Source organism: Diadema antillarum, unplaced genomic scaffold (genome assembly GCF_040938485.1).
Source record: "Diadema antillarum isolate AM-2024a unplaced genomic scaffold, OU_Dant_1.0 seq00000385_RagTag, whole genome shotgun sequence".
Taxonomy (NCBI): Eukaryota; Metazoa; Echinodermata; class Echinoidea; order Diadematoida; family Diadematidae; genus Diadema; species Diadema antillarum.
In genome coordinates, this window is record NW_027271383.1 from 1,250,767 (window position 1) to 1,266,792 (window position 16,026).

General features: G+C 38.0%; 1 protein-coding gene across 1 annotated transcript in view; it reads right to left on the reverse strand.

Moving 5' to 3' along the window:
• The window catches only part of LOC139731795 (basement membrane-specific heparan sulfate proteoglycan core protein-like), a 278,824-nt gene that overhangs the window by 167,362 nt on the left and 95,436 nt on the right, over nucleotides 1-16,026 (reverse strand). Inside the window, exon 5 of the mRNA XM_071642667.1 lies at nucleotides 15,074-15,231. Within this exon, the coding sequence (XP_071498768.1) occupies nucleotides 15,074-15,231 (158 nt within the window). The remainder of the gene's footprint in view (nucleotides 1-15,073; nucleotides 15,232-16,026) is intronic.

The following is a 16,026-nucleotide window of genomic DNA, read 5'->3' on the forward strand; positions in this document are numbered from 1 at the left end:
CAAATGTTCAAAGTAAAACATATCTGAATTTGGGGTAATATTAAGCTTAAACAATAGAGATACGAGTAAATGAATGTCAGAAACAGTACCTCAAAAAAATTAATTCCACTTTTTTGATTTCAGATGATGATATGATGACGTCATGAGTTTTCCTGGCAATATTGGTACTTGAAATGTTATTTCCAATTCATATGCTTTTGTAATATGCAATAGAAATATAGGGTCACCAGACGTTTTAAAGAGCTATGGCGACATAAACAAAAAAATGTTTTTTCACTATATTTGCAGAAAGACGCGCGCGCGGAATTTCAACTTTGACGCCAGTGCATTCCTTTGTTATAGGTCAAAATCGATCGGAAATCAATGGATATTGTTACTCAAAGTATCAGAAATCCAAATCAGTCAAAAAAAATTGCATTTTCATGTTGGTTACGCCCTCTGCGCGCGGACGGACGCGCACGCGAGAAAATGTTTGAAACGCTTAAAATTGTCTGAAACTTCGAGATTTCCTATTGGGAAGTCGTTTTGAGCCTTTTAAAATTTTGACGCGCGCAAACGCGTGCGTAATGATGACCTTGGTAACTAGCGTTAAAAAGTAAGATAGAGCCTGACCTGAACTTTATGTCCACCGAAAATGATACAGAAATGATATCTAGTTATGAAGTTATGATCGATCATGTGACAAGGTCCGAAAATCACAAAATGGCGCCTAGATGACGTCATAGATATGTTACTGTCATGAAAACCTTATTGTGGCTAGATATTGTTATGAGACATGTTGACTGAAAATGTCATGTAATTCCGTAATGTCATTGTTGAGATATTGACGACACAAAATGTGGCAGAAAGAAAGAAGAACTAGACTCGGAATTTGTCAACACTGACAAATTAGGTGATCCGATCTCTTCGAAAGTCAATGATTTGAGTCCTGATCCCAATAGGCATGACCGTAAAGGTTCATCTGTGGTTATGGACATTGGCCGTGTGATGTTTGGATTCTCATTTAAAAAAAAGGGAGTCGGGTTTGCCATCTTTGGTACCATATTCCGTATACACTATAACGAAGATACAGAATAAAGTATATTTGACCATTGACCCCACTTTGCACAGCCAAGATGGCATCTGAGAAAGAAATGGTTATTTTGTGAAATGATCCTGGTAACGTGATCTTTGTGTGTGCAAAATATTGGAAAGATAGGACATGTATTCACCAAGATACAGGATGAAACATTTATGAAATTTGACCCTAATTTACATACCCAAGATGGTGTCTGATCAAGAAGTTGTTATTTTATGAAATAATGTAGGTGACATGAACTAAACATGTGCAAAATATGGGATTGATAACCATTGTTGTTCTTCATCTATTGCACAGAATGTAGTAGAAAGAAAGAAAAATAAAGAAAAAATTATGTTATTTTATAGAAATTTGAAGGAGAAGCATTAAAAAATCAGAAAAAGATAAAAATAGGAAGGGAGATTAAGACTAAATAAAGAAAAAGAAGAAAAAAAGAGTTTGAAAAAAAAAATATTGGCAAGGGTGAGGCTCGAACCAGGGACCTTAGGATTACGAGTCGGATGCGCTATGCAATGACCTATTTCATGCTCCATAGGCCCTGTGTATTAAGCAAAATGACGCTGCATCGAAGCCACGTGCCATTTTCAACCAAGTTTTTCGACGTGATGCCGGCCTCGTATGAAAAAATGGAGGGCACATTAACGATAGCCCAAAGTCTCAGCTACAACATACTAAAATCTGGGAAAAATTCACCGAAGCATAAGTGAGCTAATGCTCGAAAAAGATAGTCATGTCAATTTTCACTGCCAGAAAAACTGCTCTCCCATAGAGATAACACGTAAACTGGTCAAATTTGACAAGATTACATTTAATCCATTTTTACGAGGTGATGCCGCCATCCAATCAAAATGTTGTAATTACATTAATGAAAGAACATTTAATAAGCTACAACATACTGAAATCTGGGTGAAAATTGGCAAAGGATAAGTGAGATACGCCCAAGTAAACTTGAAAATTGATGACGTCATTTTGAAAATTTACTTTTTTTACTTTATTAAGAAATTTGATATCTTTGAATCACTTTTTCAGTATCGCCAACCCATAAACTGACATGTACAACTCATCAGCTTTCAGAATATGTAAAGAAAATTGGGGGTCACCGTCCATCCTGACGAGTAAAATCGGATTTAAAATTGGCGGTTTTGGGGCATTGTTGTACTGTATATCGCCATTGACGCGCGCGCGGAATTTCAACTTTGACAGTCCCGTATGACGTCATATTGAGTCGGATTGACTTGAAACTTGCTAGAAATATTCCTTGACTTTTCAGACATCCGATAAATGTAAAAAATCGGGAAATTTCTGTTGCATATGAGCTGTACGTGCGTATATGTGCGCGCGCGTACGCGTCCGTCCAATTTTTTCAATTTTTCAAAAAATGCTCCAAATGGTCTGAAACGTATGCAAAAAAAATTTGAGCTTGATTGGAGCATACAAATATTTCAACGCGCGTACGCGCACGTCTTTACGATGCGAGGAATTCTGAAAATATGGGTAGAATTCCCTTGAATTGAAATTTATGTGACGTAAATTTCATTGAGAAATTCCACTCCATTAATGAGATATGATTGAAAATGTGTTTTCATATAATGACGTCATAGTGACGTCACGGTCGACTGATCACTACGATTTTACTTGACATGTCGTCTTTGGGACATGATACACATATGGTATAAGTTTGACATTCATAGGCAATGCACTTTCTGAGCTAGTCTCTACACAACTTTTGCGGAGAAATAAAGAAGAAGAAGAAGAAGAAGAAGAAGAACAAAGAATCAGTACAGATACAGAAGGTGATCCGAGAGGATTCTCGGATCACCTAATTAAAAAAAAAGAGAAATTTTGACAATCACAATAGGTGATACGCTGATAGCGTATCACCTAATTAACACATCTCTTTAATTGTTAACTACTGTTCAAGCTGAACAGGAGCTCTTGCAGCACAGACCCACATTGGTTCTGCGCTTCTATAAATTGGTATAAATAATCAAAATTACAATCAAAATCCTGCCATCAGACTGCAATTCATGAAGAGAAACTGGAACCTTATCTAAACATCAAAACAGCTCTAGGTAAAATGATACCATATCTTTAAAAATTTAAGATTGCCAAGCCCAAACTATGAAATATTTTAGTCCTTTTTTTGACATAAGTAATGGGAAGATATTCATCTATGTTCATGTGGGAGTGTGTGATTACTTGGTGAAGTTGATGTTATGGCAGGACATGTCAAGAAGAATGGAATCAAACAGTCATATAAGCCCTATAAGAATGCTGTGTTTTCTTCAGAATTTCTCTGAATTATGCAGACTTCCACTGTAATATGTTTATATGTATAGAAAGTAACTCTAAAATGGTTCTTTTTTGGTAAATTCTGAGAAGTAATCATATGTACTATTCATAGAAATGAATACATAATTTGGGGCACTTTTTTACGTATAAATCTTGTATATCATGTCTTAAAAATAAGACACTGATCAAAGTATTGTTTATACTACTATATATAATTTTGAAAAAGTTATGCTAGTCTGACATACTATATTTCCTGTTATAATGTTATGTGGGCACAATCAGGCAAACTTAGTAATGACAAATGTCTTTCCAGAGATGTTTTTGTCAAACACCATTATGGTTTGCTATGTTATTATCTTAATTTCGGTGGAGACATTGTTATTTGTCTGTCTACTCAGGCCTTATTGTGATATTGTTGAACTCTTATTGATTTTCCAAACAATAAAATATTGCATATGTGATGCTAATCTATGTTAGTCCCATATTAAAAATTTAAGGTAACTATAACAACTCAATGGGTGAAATTGGGTGACATTGTCAGGATGATTTCTTTTTCTGCACATGTTCCAACAGTTTCTTCAGTTTTGCTGTGTTCTCATCTAATTTCTGCAGATTTCTTTATTTGACAAACACATTGCTTCACTGTTTTTCCATGCATTTCAAAAGTAATTCTGTTGATTCCTACATAGCATGAAAATAGTCTAACAATGCAATATGGATTAGGAAGAATACATATTTAATAGCACAGCACAAGATAAAAAGGAGACCTTTCCAAAGTAGAATCTGCTGTAGCTTTTGAAATATGTGCAACTAAAAACTGTGATTTAGAGACTCTTTTGTACGACAGTAAGTTCATCTGCACTGTTTTTTCCTCTCTCCCTACTGATTAATAGGTGGTCATGGTGCCTATGCCACCCTTGATGATCATGTGGCACCCAAGATGAAGACCTCAATGAAACTCAAATGCCACCAGCAGGTCGGATGCTGAGGAGCAAGAAAGACAGCCAGCAAGGCAAGGTGTTTGAAGATAGAGAAAGAGAAAGAAAGAATGCTGGCTGAGAGGAATATTGTCGCAATTCAAAATCAGTATCAGACAGAAGCAAACAATGAAGAATTAAGAATTGAGACTGAATACGAAAAACAAAGAGTAATAAGAACTGAAAAGAGACAACAAAAAGAACAGCATGAAACAGAGAATCAAACAACCAAACTTCACATTAAGTTTTGGAGAAAATGATAAAGATAAAGCTGAAAGAAGATGACCAAGTAACACCTGTAAATTTTCAAATCTTGTATATCACTTTACTCCTATATTCCAAGGTGCAATAACAAACTTTAAGCCAAAATCATTGCTGGAGTGATGCAAGAACTGATGATGAACAAACTTTAGTTTGAAATGCTTGTCTAAGCTCATAGAATGACATTTTACTCCTCAATTCAAAGAGCATGGGGTGAATTCCTTCTTCAAAGAATCTTAATAAATGTCTGCACTCTTCAGGAAGCATTTAACCACTTCAATCTATAAATAATTACACATAGATACTCACTCAAAGTTACAGTCTAGCAGTTTTGAAGCAAATGTTTGCAAAACAAGAGAGCTTAGAAAGATTGCATTCAGATAAGAGTTCTCCAAATGGACATAATCTCCATAGTCTATTTACACGGCACATGAGCAAACATGATTGGTCTCTAATAACCACTGAATTAGGAAGTATTCACTTTGTTTAGGGTAAATCTACTTCAAGGGTTGACTAACATAAACCTTTCAATCACTGATAATGATTCCCACACATAAAATTGACTTGTCACCCCCCCCCCCAAAAAAAAAAGAAAAAAAAGAGAGAGATATATATATATTCTAGATACTCTCTACGCTTGTATACTGCATTGTGCACATCTAGTCTATTTTCTGTTAGAAATGAGTACAAATCTTTGAGATGTTTATTTCAACAAGTTTCATTTCTTTGAACAAACATCTCTTGCAGAAAAACTTCACATTGAAGCAAATACATTCATAGATAGACAGCCTCCTACAATGAAAAGCAAAAATCCTGAATAATAGAAGGAAAATAAAACTTGACAAAAATCAGCCACAAACTGATGTACAAAAATGACATACCTATATGTTCAATACATTAAGATGTCATTAGTGGCAAGGCATCCTCTTGGCTTTGTCTAGCACAGGACTGGGATTTGCTTTACTTCTGGCAATATATGTGCTCAGGCTCAATATATAGCAAGCCATTGCTTTTATGTGCCACCAGGATGTGCTTTAAATATCATTAACCCATGAACTGCTGAGGGTATTTTATGCACTACTCATTTGGAGGCTACTCAAATTTTTTTTAAACCTATTTAAAAACATTATATTTTTAATGTTCATGTCATGTTGCACACAATTTTTAAAAGGACAAATCAAAAATCTTCACAAATGAAATGTCCTTTTGATGGATTTCAAGAAATGCTAAGAAAATATTTTATGCCATAATGTCAAATTTTACAATGAAAAAATACAATTTTCTCCCAAAAATGAAAAATATATATTTTCAAATTTTACTGAATTTTTTTCCAAATTTGCTACCTACTTTGGTAGACTAATATCTTAGGAAACTGCAGAAATTTGTAGATATTTATCACTTTTCATTGCTAAGATATTTGCATAATTGTGAATCCTGTCTGTAAAGTCCATGCAGTCCTACATAATAATTTTTCTGTGGTAATTTATGCAAAAATGCATATTTGATACCATTTGTACCTGTAAAATGTCATTTTCATGATGATACTCTCTCTTTCTGCATTACTTTGATAAGAATGTTCCAGTGAAATATGAGTGTTCATCAAAATACCAATATACACAGTACAAAATGTATGGGCCACTTTACTGACCCTCAGCAGTTATGCATTCAGGCATCCATCTAGAAGAATCCCTTTGAAAGCACCATATCAGAACATTCCTCACATTAGGTATGTATCCATTACAAGGGGTCAATAGTCTTGTGCACTTAAAAGTTTGTGTAAACTTAGCTTTATTTTGCTTCATTCTGGAATCTTGTGAAGTGCTGATTACATCTATGCATTGAATACTACTGATGCTCAACTGACGCTGAACTGACACACTCTACCACAAATCTGACACTCACTTCACTCATGCTGAGTTGCAAGACCACTGTAAAACAAGAAAATTTGTGGCATGATAGAACAAACTGGTGCCAACAGCCTTTTTTGCTGCACAAAATTTTCACAAATTGCCACTGGCATTTAATGTAGTGTGTAGACAATAACTTTTGCAAACCCTGACTCTTCGCAAAATTTGTGAAAGTTTAATGAACACAAACATTTCGGCCTTTACAGTATTGCACCAGATACTCCATGCTGCATAATGACAGGAACTTGAACCTTTCCACACTGCAAAGGTAGAAAAGGCAGACATCATTTTGGCACGATTCACAGCATTTCCACTTCGGAAACAGGATATTTAAAGCCTAATCTGCATCCAGGGAGCTTTTTGCAACTGGTGTAGATTGCTGTAAAATGGTCTCAACCACATCACAATGTCGTCCCCATTGGAGCATGCTTTCTGGTCATGCTGGGCATGATGTGGTATGCTTGCAAGCATTTATATTATACTTGAAGCAATCTTCAAGCATTCTACGGTGGTGGCATGGAACTGTACGTTAATTCAAAACTGCGCCTGTATGCACCCAGGAACAAGATATAAATTTTGTCTTTTTTAATAATTTACGCTGAAACATCTTGGTAAATCTCTGAAGATGATAAAACTGTACAGAATGTTGATGCAAACAGGACCATCTGAGAAAGATTAGACCATAATTATGGTCTACACCATTGCCTCAATATTCTTTGATAGCATACTAACCATAAATTTTTGAGAGCATGAAATGCTCATGAAGTTGAATGCTGTATTATCTTCGATTTCACATTACATCATTTTCTAGAACAAGTGTGACAGACTAATAACCTTTGGAACTGGCTGGCCTAGCAAAGTGCATGCTGCACACCCAGTAAGCTTTGTATTGTCTGTCTATCAGCATGTCTAAATTTGGAGGTTGCACTGCTCTTTGGGGGAGTTGGAGGATAAATTATAATCTATGGTATCTACACAATTTCAGGAGTTACTTAAACAACCCAAATCATTGGCTAAGAACAATTCAGACTTGATGCGACGGCCCTCAGAGTCTTTACTTCTCAATGCAATAAAATTTCAACACCATCCTCTAGTGCAACAACATTCTGAGAGTAATAAATGTGTTTTTGGCAATTTTCTTCCATTTCATAAACAACTGAGTAGCTGAGGTTCTTATAACCCATATCTGCCCATCTACTGGACATCCCGTAGTTCGCCCAAACTCTGCTAACACTGATATATGGGATAATCCATAGCAGAAATGGCTTGGACAATGTCATTTTGTTGAGCTTATTAAAGCCTGTGAACTCTGACCTGACATCCCATAGTCCTTTGCCTCACTTCCTGTCACTGTTGTTTAGATTGGTATTCACCTTTTGAGGTTTACAGCTAACAGAATAGGTCTACATCTATGTGAGATCGCACACTGCCATATGCATAGGCCTATATACTTTACCACAGGGTTTATGAGTTAGATCACACTGGTCCATAGTTATCAGTTTTCATTCAATATTTCTTTAAAGGCCTACTGGTAAGCATTATACTCCATGAGTTACATGTACATACCATTTGAAAGCTTACATTATGAAGATTTCATAATTGATGATTGTTTTTCTGCATTTAGACTGGACATTTTTCCATTAGTGGTTTCTTTTGAATGAGCAATATGGTTATTCATAAACATGTAATTCATATATCATATGATGTCACATAATTCATTACATGATGCTGATTTACATCTTATATGAAAGACCATTACTTTCTCTTACAGTTGATACATAGTTTTCTTCTCATAAGTGTCAAAGACATCGCCTTGAATTTTAGACAGCACAGTTTAGTGAATGTGTGTGAAACAGCCTCCAACAGCTTATACAAACTACATTACGCCACCAGTGGATATGGGTTAAAATTCAAAATAAAGTAAGATGTTTGAAGGATTTTACAGATTCAAGTATCTTTGTGATACAACGGTGACACTGGTCCTAACACATATCCAAGTTGGATGAGGTGATGTCAAATAATCACAAGTCTCTCAGTGATTTGTACATGTAACTATTTCTTCTTTTTCTTTTTACATGAAATCTTTCACACACACACACAAATTCTGTTTGCATCAAGTTATTGTTGTTGTGATAATTGAATATAATGATTTCAAAAGGTAAAAGGGTTGTCAATGATACATCACTCAAAAATGCAAGGTTTGCATTATATATATTTACTAGTGATGGAATCATTGGGAGAGTCGTGAGGTAAAGATATCATCACCTGTCTCATCTGATTTGCACAACCTGTGGTTGCAACCAATGTTACTATTCTGTATGAGTAAGTTAAAGAACTACAGCTGTTCATATTCCTTAACATGACTTTCTAATTACATGTGGAATTTCTCTGAAGCTTAACAGATTAAATTTTCAAAACTTCTTGTGAAACCACTCTGTTTAGCTCATATACATCAATTGAAAATGGAGCAGCTCTGAACTTTATGTAAACAGAACATTTTCCAACCACTACATTCTAATTTCTAACAAGAGACCCGCGGGTCTAGCGCTCACCTGAGTATCGCAAGTTCACCTTTCACGCAGTCACTAATCTAAATTATTCACAGCTCTACCAAAATTTGACGAGGCATTCTCAAGTGGAAGATGAAAATGTACAATAAGGGCCCAATTTTTTCAAGATTCCTTAATTTGGGGGAATTGGGGCCCCCTGGGGCCCTCTGGGTGGGGCATGGTGCCCAGTTTGATAAATTGAGATCCTGACCACCTAGGGATGCTACCTGCCAAGTTCGACAAAAATCCATCATGAGGTTTTCAGGAAGAAGATGAAAATGTACAATTCAGGCCCCCATTTGGACCCTTCCAACCACCCCCCTCCCCCCTACCCCCAAGAGGGGCACCCCTGGATCTCCTATGAACAAACTTGAAACTACAGTCATTAATGTACTCACTCATAGTATTATCTCAGCTCTATAACTTCTGATTCTAGAGAAGATTTTTAAAGATTCCTTCATTTGGGGGGTTTGGGCCCCCTGGGGGCCCCCTGGGCGGGGCATGGTGCCCATTTTAACAAATTGAGATCCTAACCCCCTAGGAATGCTACCTGCCAAGTTTGGTGAAAATGGGTCATGGGGTTCTCAAGAAGAAGATAAAAATGTACAATTTAGGCCCCATTAGGACCCCTCCTCACCCCCCCCCCCCCCTGGGTCCCAAGGGGGGGCACCCCTGATTCTGCCATGAACAAACTTGAAACTACAGTCATCAATGTGCTAACTCATAGTATTAACCTAGCTCTATCACTTCTGGTTCTAGAGAAGAAGGTTTTTGCGGATTCCTTAATTTTGGGGGGTTTGGGCCCCCTGGGGGCCCCCTGGGTGGGGCATGGTGCCCATTTTAACAAATTGAGTTCCTAACCCCCTAGGGATGCTACCTGCCAAGTTTGGTGAAAATGGGTCATGGAGTTCTCAAGAAGAAGATGAAAATGTACAATTTAGGCCCCATTAGAACCCTTCCCCACCCCCCTCCCCTGGGTCCCAAGGGGGGCACCCCTGATTCTGCCATGAACAAACTTGAAACTACAGTCATCAATGTACTAACTCATAGTATTAACTTCGCTCTATCACTTCTGGTTCTAGAGAAGAAGATTTTTACAGATTCCTTAATTTTGGGGGGTTTGGGCCCCCCTGGGGGCCCCCTGGGTGGGGCATGGTGCCCATTTTAACAAATTGAGTTCCTAACCCCCTAGGGATGCTACCTGCCAAGTTTGATGAAAATCGGTCACGGGGTTTTCAAGAAGAAGATGAAAATGTAAAAAGTTTACGCACGACGCACGACGGACGACGCACGACGGACGACGGACGACGGACGACGGACGACGGACGACGCACGACGCACGACGGACGCCGGACGAAGGGCGATCGCAATAGCTCACTTGAGCCTTTGGCTCAGGTGAGCTAAAAATCTAATTTCGAAGTCTACCTCAAGTCTTCGAGAAACTAGACTTTTTAATCTAACTTTACTACCCTAGAATTTAATCTTAAATGGTCTGTCAAATATTTTACACAACTTATTATTCTGTTCAATGATCATCTTGACAATATGCAAAATGACTGCTTGAAATCTTACATTTTGGCTACTTTTCACAGAACATGGCAAAGTTTCTTCTGGATAGCTGAAAAATCTCACACCATTCCATACATGCCCTAGCTCAAGCTGTTCATCTTTTCTAGTCTACATTTAATCACATAACAGCTAAACTGACAGGGTGCTACATAAGCACTTGCCCGATGCCCAGGGCAAGTGTTTCTTGAACAATGAGAACAAATGCTTGCCGGAATTGGGCAAGCAAAAAGTTTTGGAGACACCTTTTTTTTTTCCACTTATTCCCCCGCAAAAACCCACAAAGTCAACCATACAGAAGCCCACAGATAATGGCTGTTTAATGATGCAATGCACTTCATATTTCATTTCAGCAACTTAACACTTTCGTGAAGAAACCCGAATGCAATGCAAGGGCAACACTGATTGGACCAGAATTGTTGGTCCATTGTGTTTAAGTGTGCAAATCAATGTTTGCTGTTTATTCCAATGATTGTGTTTTTATTAAACTCTTGACTACCACATGATTTCCTGTATTATTTCCTTCTACTTTAGACTTTCTTTTCAGGGAAGTAAAATTAATGTTCGGGCAAGTGTTTTGCACCAAAATTGAAATCTACTTGCCCGCCTGGGCAAGTGGTGAAATGAAGTTATGTAGCACCCTGGCTGAATGGACTGTCAAATTTACTCTAATTTTAATCTGTGTATCCTGTTCTCTCTTAAATCAAACTTCCCTTGCATATTTCAGCTTTTTCTAAGAACAATGTTATAGTCCATCCCTGATGCTGTTATCTCAAGTTATCGATGAGCATAACACAGATATATTACTTGAAGAAGAGCTATTTTATTACATAAATTAGTGTTACTGCTTCAGTTTCCTGAACAGACATAAACCGGCACAGTCCTCAACCTTCCTGACATCACAGTAGGAGTTCTGTATTGTATGTTATTACCCCTTTTTTTCCTCTTCTAGCTATTCCCTCAGGCTGCTATACAGTTTTTCTGATGCATTCCTAATTTCCACTGCAGTAATCACCATAGGGTTTGAAGAATGATAGAAAAGCAAAGATACACATTACCAAAGCTTTAATACATATACTACTACTTTAACCAAATATTAAACAAAACTGTAAATGACAACACTGCTGAATAAATATTAATGTGCATTGAGGAAATTTACCACAAAGTCTACATAATTGTTCCATCTCATGTCATAAGACATATATGTCGCACAAAGTATTTGATGTCTATCAGCAAAGTCTTTCACCCAATTTGTCTGGAGGTCACATGGTAAGGCCTAATAAATATGGTCTGTTTAGGTCAGGGAGAAAAGTAAACATCAAAAGGATGAAAGTTTAAGACATGTGTGATGTAAACAGTCAGCATGTCATGACAAGCTGCTAAGAGATGTGATGATTCACACCTGTCTGTTCCATAGTCTTTCAGAGGAGATACACAATGAACACTATTCATGACTGAGTAATATAAATTTCAGAGAATATTTGTTTATGTATTCATAACATATTGATATGAATCATATGCAGTCCTCTCTTCTTTCTTTTTTCAAACAGTTAAAAAAAGACATAATATGTGAATGACATGGAAGGTCAATGCTGCTAATCAAAACTGAAGTCACTCCCAAGTTCACTTTACTTGGTTATGCTGAAGTGAACATAAAAATTAGATTTTGATTCAAAAGGAATCACATGCAAGTTAGTCCTACTCAAGAGGTAAACCCTCAAACCAATTGGCAGAATAAACAAGAGACCCGGGAGTCACGTGCTCACCTGAGTATCACAATTTCATCTTCCATGCATTCTTGTACACTCTTACCTGAGAACATTGGAAACTTAGGCCTGCATATGGACCCCCCCCCCCCCCTCAACTCCAGGATGGGGGGGGGGGGGGGGGGGGGGGGCAGGCAGCCCTGGATCTGCAATGAACAAACTTGGAACTAAAGTCATCAATGTACAAATTCATGGTATTAACTTTGCTTTATCATATCTGGTTCTAAGAGTAGAAGATTTTAAATATTCCTTAATGTGGGGGGGGGGGTGGGCCCTCTAGGGGCCCCCAGGAGGGACGTGGTGCCCGTTTGAAGGAATTGAGATTCTATCCCCCTAGGGATGCTACCTGCTAAGTTTGGTCAAAATTCATCATGAGGTTTTCAGAAGAAGATGGAACATGTACAATTCAGGCCCCATTACAACTGTAGGACTTCTCCCCATCCCCTCTCCTGGGTCCCAGGGGGGGGGGGGGGGGGGGCACACCCCTGATTCTGCCAACCCCATGAACAAACTTGAAACTACAGTCATCAATGTCCTAACTCATAGTATTATCTAAGCCCTATCACTTCTGGTTTTGGAGAAGATTTTTAAAGATTCCTTAATTTTAGGGGATTTGGGCCCCCTGGGGGCCCCGGGGGGGGGGGGGGGGGGGGGCATGGTGCCCATTTGAACAAATTGAGATCCTATCCCCCTAGGGATGCTACCTACCAAGTTTGGTGAAAATCAGACATGGGGATCTCAAAGTGAAGATGAAAATGTACAATTTAGGCCCCATTAGGACCCCTTCCCACCCCCTCCCTTGGGTCCCAAGGGGGGCACCCCTGATTCCCCCATGAACAAACTTGAAACTACAGTCATCAATGTACTTAATTCATAGTATTAACAAAGCCCCGTCACTTCTGGTTCTAGAGAAGATTTTTAAAGATTCCTTAATTTTAGGGTGTTTGGACCCCATGGGGCCCCCCAGGTGGGCCATGGTGCCCATTTGAACAAATTGAGATCCTATCCCCCTAGGAATGCTACCTGCCAAGTTTGGTGAAAATCGGTCATGGGGTTCTCAGGAAGAAGATGAAAATGTGAAAAGTTTACGCACGATGGACGCCGGACGCTGGACGAAGAGCGATCGCAATAGCTCACATGAGCCTTCGGCTCAGGTGAGCTAAAAACAACAAAAAACATGTATTTACAAAACATGGTGATTCAGCTCAACCTTCAGTGCCATGCATAAAGTTGCACAAATCACTGTTGCTGACCACATACTTGCATGGGGACCATCTTCAAGATTGATTTTATTCCTTTTCTTAATCAAGTGTCTGAGTGTAAGTCTAATCTTTTCAGATGTATTTTGTGGATTATACTTCTTAATCCTAGACAAGTTTGATTTATCATGTTAACGCTAAAAGTTTATTCTTTAGACAAAAGTGACAATCAGAATATACCATGAATTTGTTTCATGTATTATTTTTTACTTTACTAAAGATTGTTTTAATGTTGCAGGTCACATATTCATTACACTGTAGTACATATCTTTGAACACTGAATTGACACTGCATCATGAGGAACTAGATATATCGCTATGGCGACTGATATGCCTCCGCAATAATTCATGGTTCTCCTAATAGGTCTATAGTACAATGTCTTGACAATGTGTGATGACAGTTTCACACAATTGGCAAAATATTAAAATGACCGGTTTGACACATTTAATGTGCTGAATGTTCACTTTCCTAGAACTAGGTTCAACTGGATGAATGATTAAAATGTCAGAGTGCAGGTATTTGGGGAACTGATGATTTTTACTTGACTTTTGGCCCTTTTATAAGTTTAAATGCATTTAGTTTCAAGGTATTGAGAAAAAATATAATTTCAGTATCAAATGGGAAAATAGCATTATCTAAACCTGGCCTTTGACCTTTGACCTCACAGTTCCAAAGAGAATCACTGTTAGGTTGAACATGCATAAATATGTAAGTTTCATGATGATACCTGAGTTACTTTTGAGACATGGAGGAAAAAGTGCAATTCAGCACTTTCACTTGACCTTTGACCTTTTGCCCTTTGGGCAAGAAACTTCCCACAGAATATATATTGGGTAATACATGTATACATCAAGTTAAAAAAAAAACCCTTTAGGCATTGCATAAATATAAGGAAAGTAGTGATATTTTGAGGAGTTGACCTTGACCTTTGACCCCTGACCTTTGACCCATGACCCCCAACTTCCCTAGATAATCACTGCCCATCGGTACAAGCATATATACTAAGTTCCATGAAGATACCTTGAACCATTTGCGAGATATGGAGAAAAACATGAAATGTCAATTTTTTTCACAAAATAACCTGTGACCTTTGACCTTTGACCCTGTGACCCTAAAATCCACACAAAGTATTATCCCCCAAGGATATACCCTCATACCAAGTTTGATGTAAAACCACCACAAGGTTCTTGAGATATCGACAAAAACAAAACGGGACGGACGGACGTACGGACGGACGTACGGACGTACGGACGGACGGACGTACGGACGGACGGACGGACGGATGGACGGACGGACGACCCGAAAACATAATGCCTCCGGCCACTTCGTTGGCGGAGGCATAAAAAGGTTTTGTGTAACACTCAAAGTCAAATAAAAATGCAACTGTTTCCCAGTGTTGGTTACATGAATTGACTCACCTGGAAGGGGTGCAAAGTCAAGTTCATCAGGGTTGACATTGTAGTTGCCAATTTGAGCACTCCTTACAGCAGTGTCCAAGACCCTATATAGAGCACTCTCACTGTAGAATCCAATACTTCCCAAGTCAAATTGTATGACAGCATCACCACCGCGATTCCTGTAAAAATGAATAGAGAAATTCAATGCTTTCAGTTTCTTATGATGATCAAATACAAATTAAAGTTCTTTACTACTACATATTTGAAGTACAAGTACTTCATATACTTTGAAATAGAAATCATACACTGAATTCTTACTCACTGAAATGCTTAAGTTCACAGATAGAATGTAATCACTTCAGGTTGATATGAGTCATCAACCAAATTTTAACCACTTTTTCAATGGTCCTTAAAGGGACTGTACAGTACTGGTTGAGGTAGGGATTCATGTTTTGAACATTCCTAAGTGAGATAATGAAAAGCCTCTTATGAAATATGAAAGAGCATGTAATTTTAAGAAGGATTCAACGTTTATTTGATGAAAATTGGTTTTCAAATGGCTGAGATATCCAAAAAAGTGCTAATAATAAAAGGCGACATGCCCCAACTTTATTAGTATCTCTTTGTTTCACCTTGTTTTTGGATATCTCAGCCATTTCAAAACCGATTTTCATCGAATAAACTTTTGATACCCCTTAGAACCGCATGCTCTTTGACATCTCATAGAGTGGTTTCTGAATATCTCACAAAACGGTAAAAGCTAAATCTTCACCTCGACCAGAACTGTACACACCCTTTAAAGCAATCGCAACGTATTCTGTTTACCTGTAAAGGCATCTACACACAAAAGGTATGGTGTATGTTTGCATCATTGCCAGTGGCAATAATAATCTATGTTGGACCAGGGAGGTGTAAGAAAAGGAGAGACAACTCCTTGCTCTCCTTTGAAGGATGCGCAGCACCGCCCAGAAGTT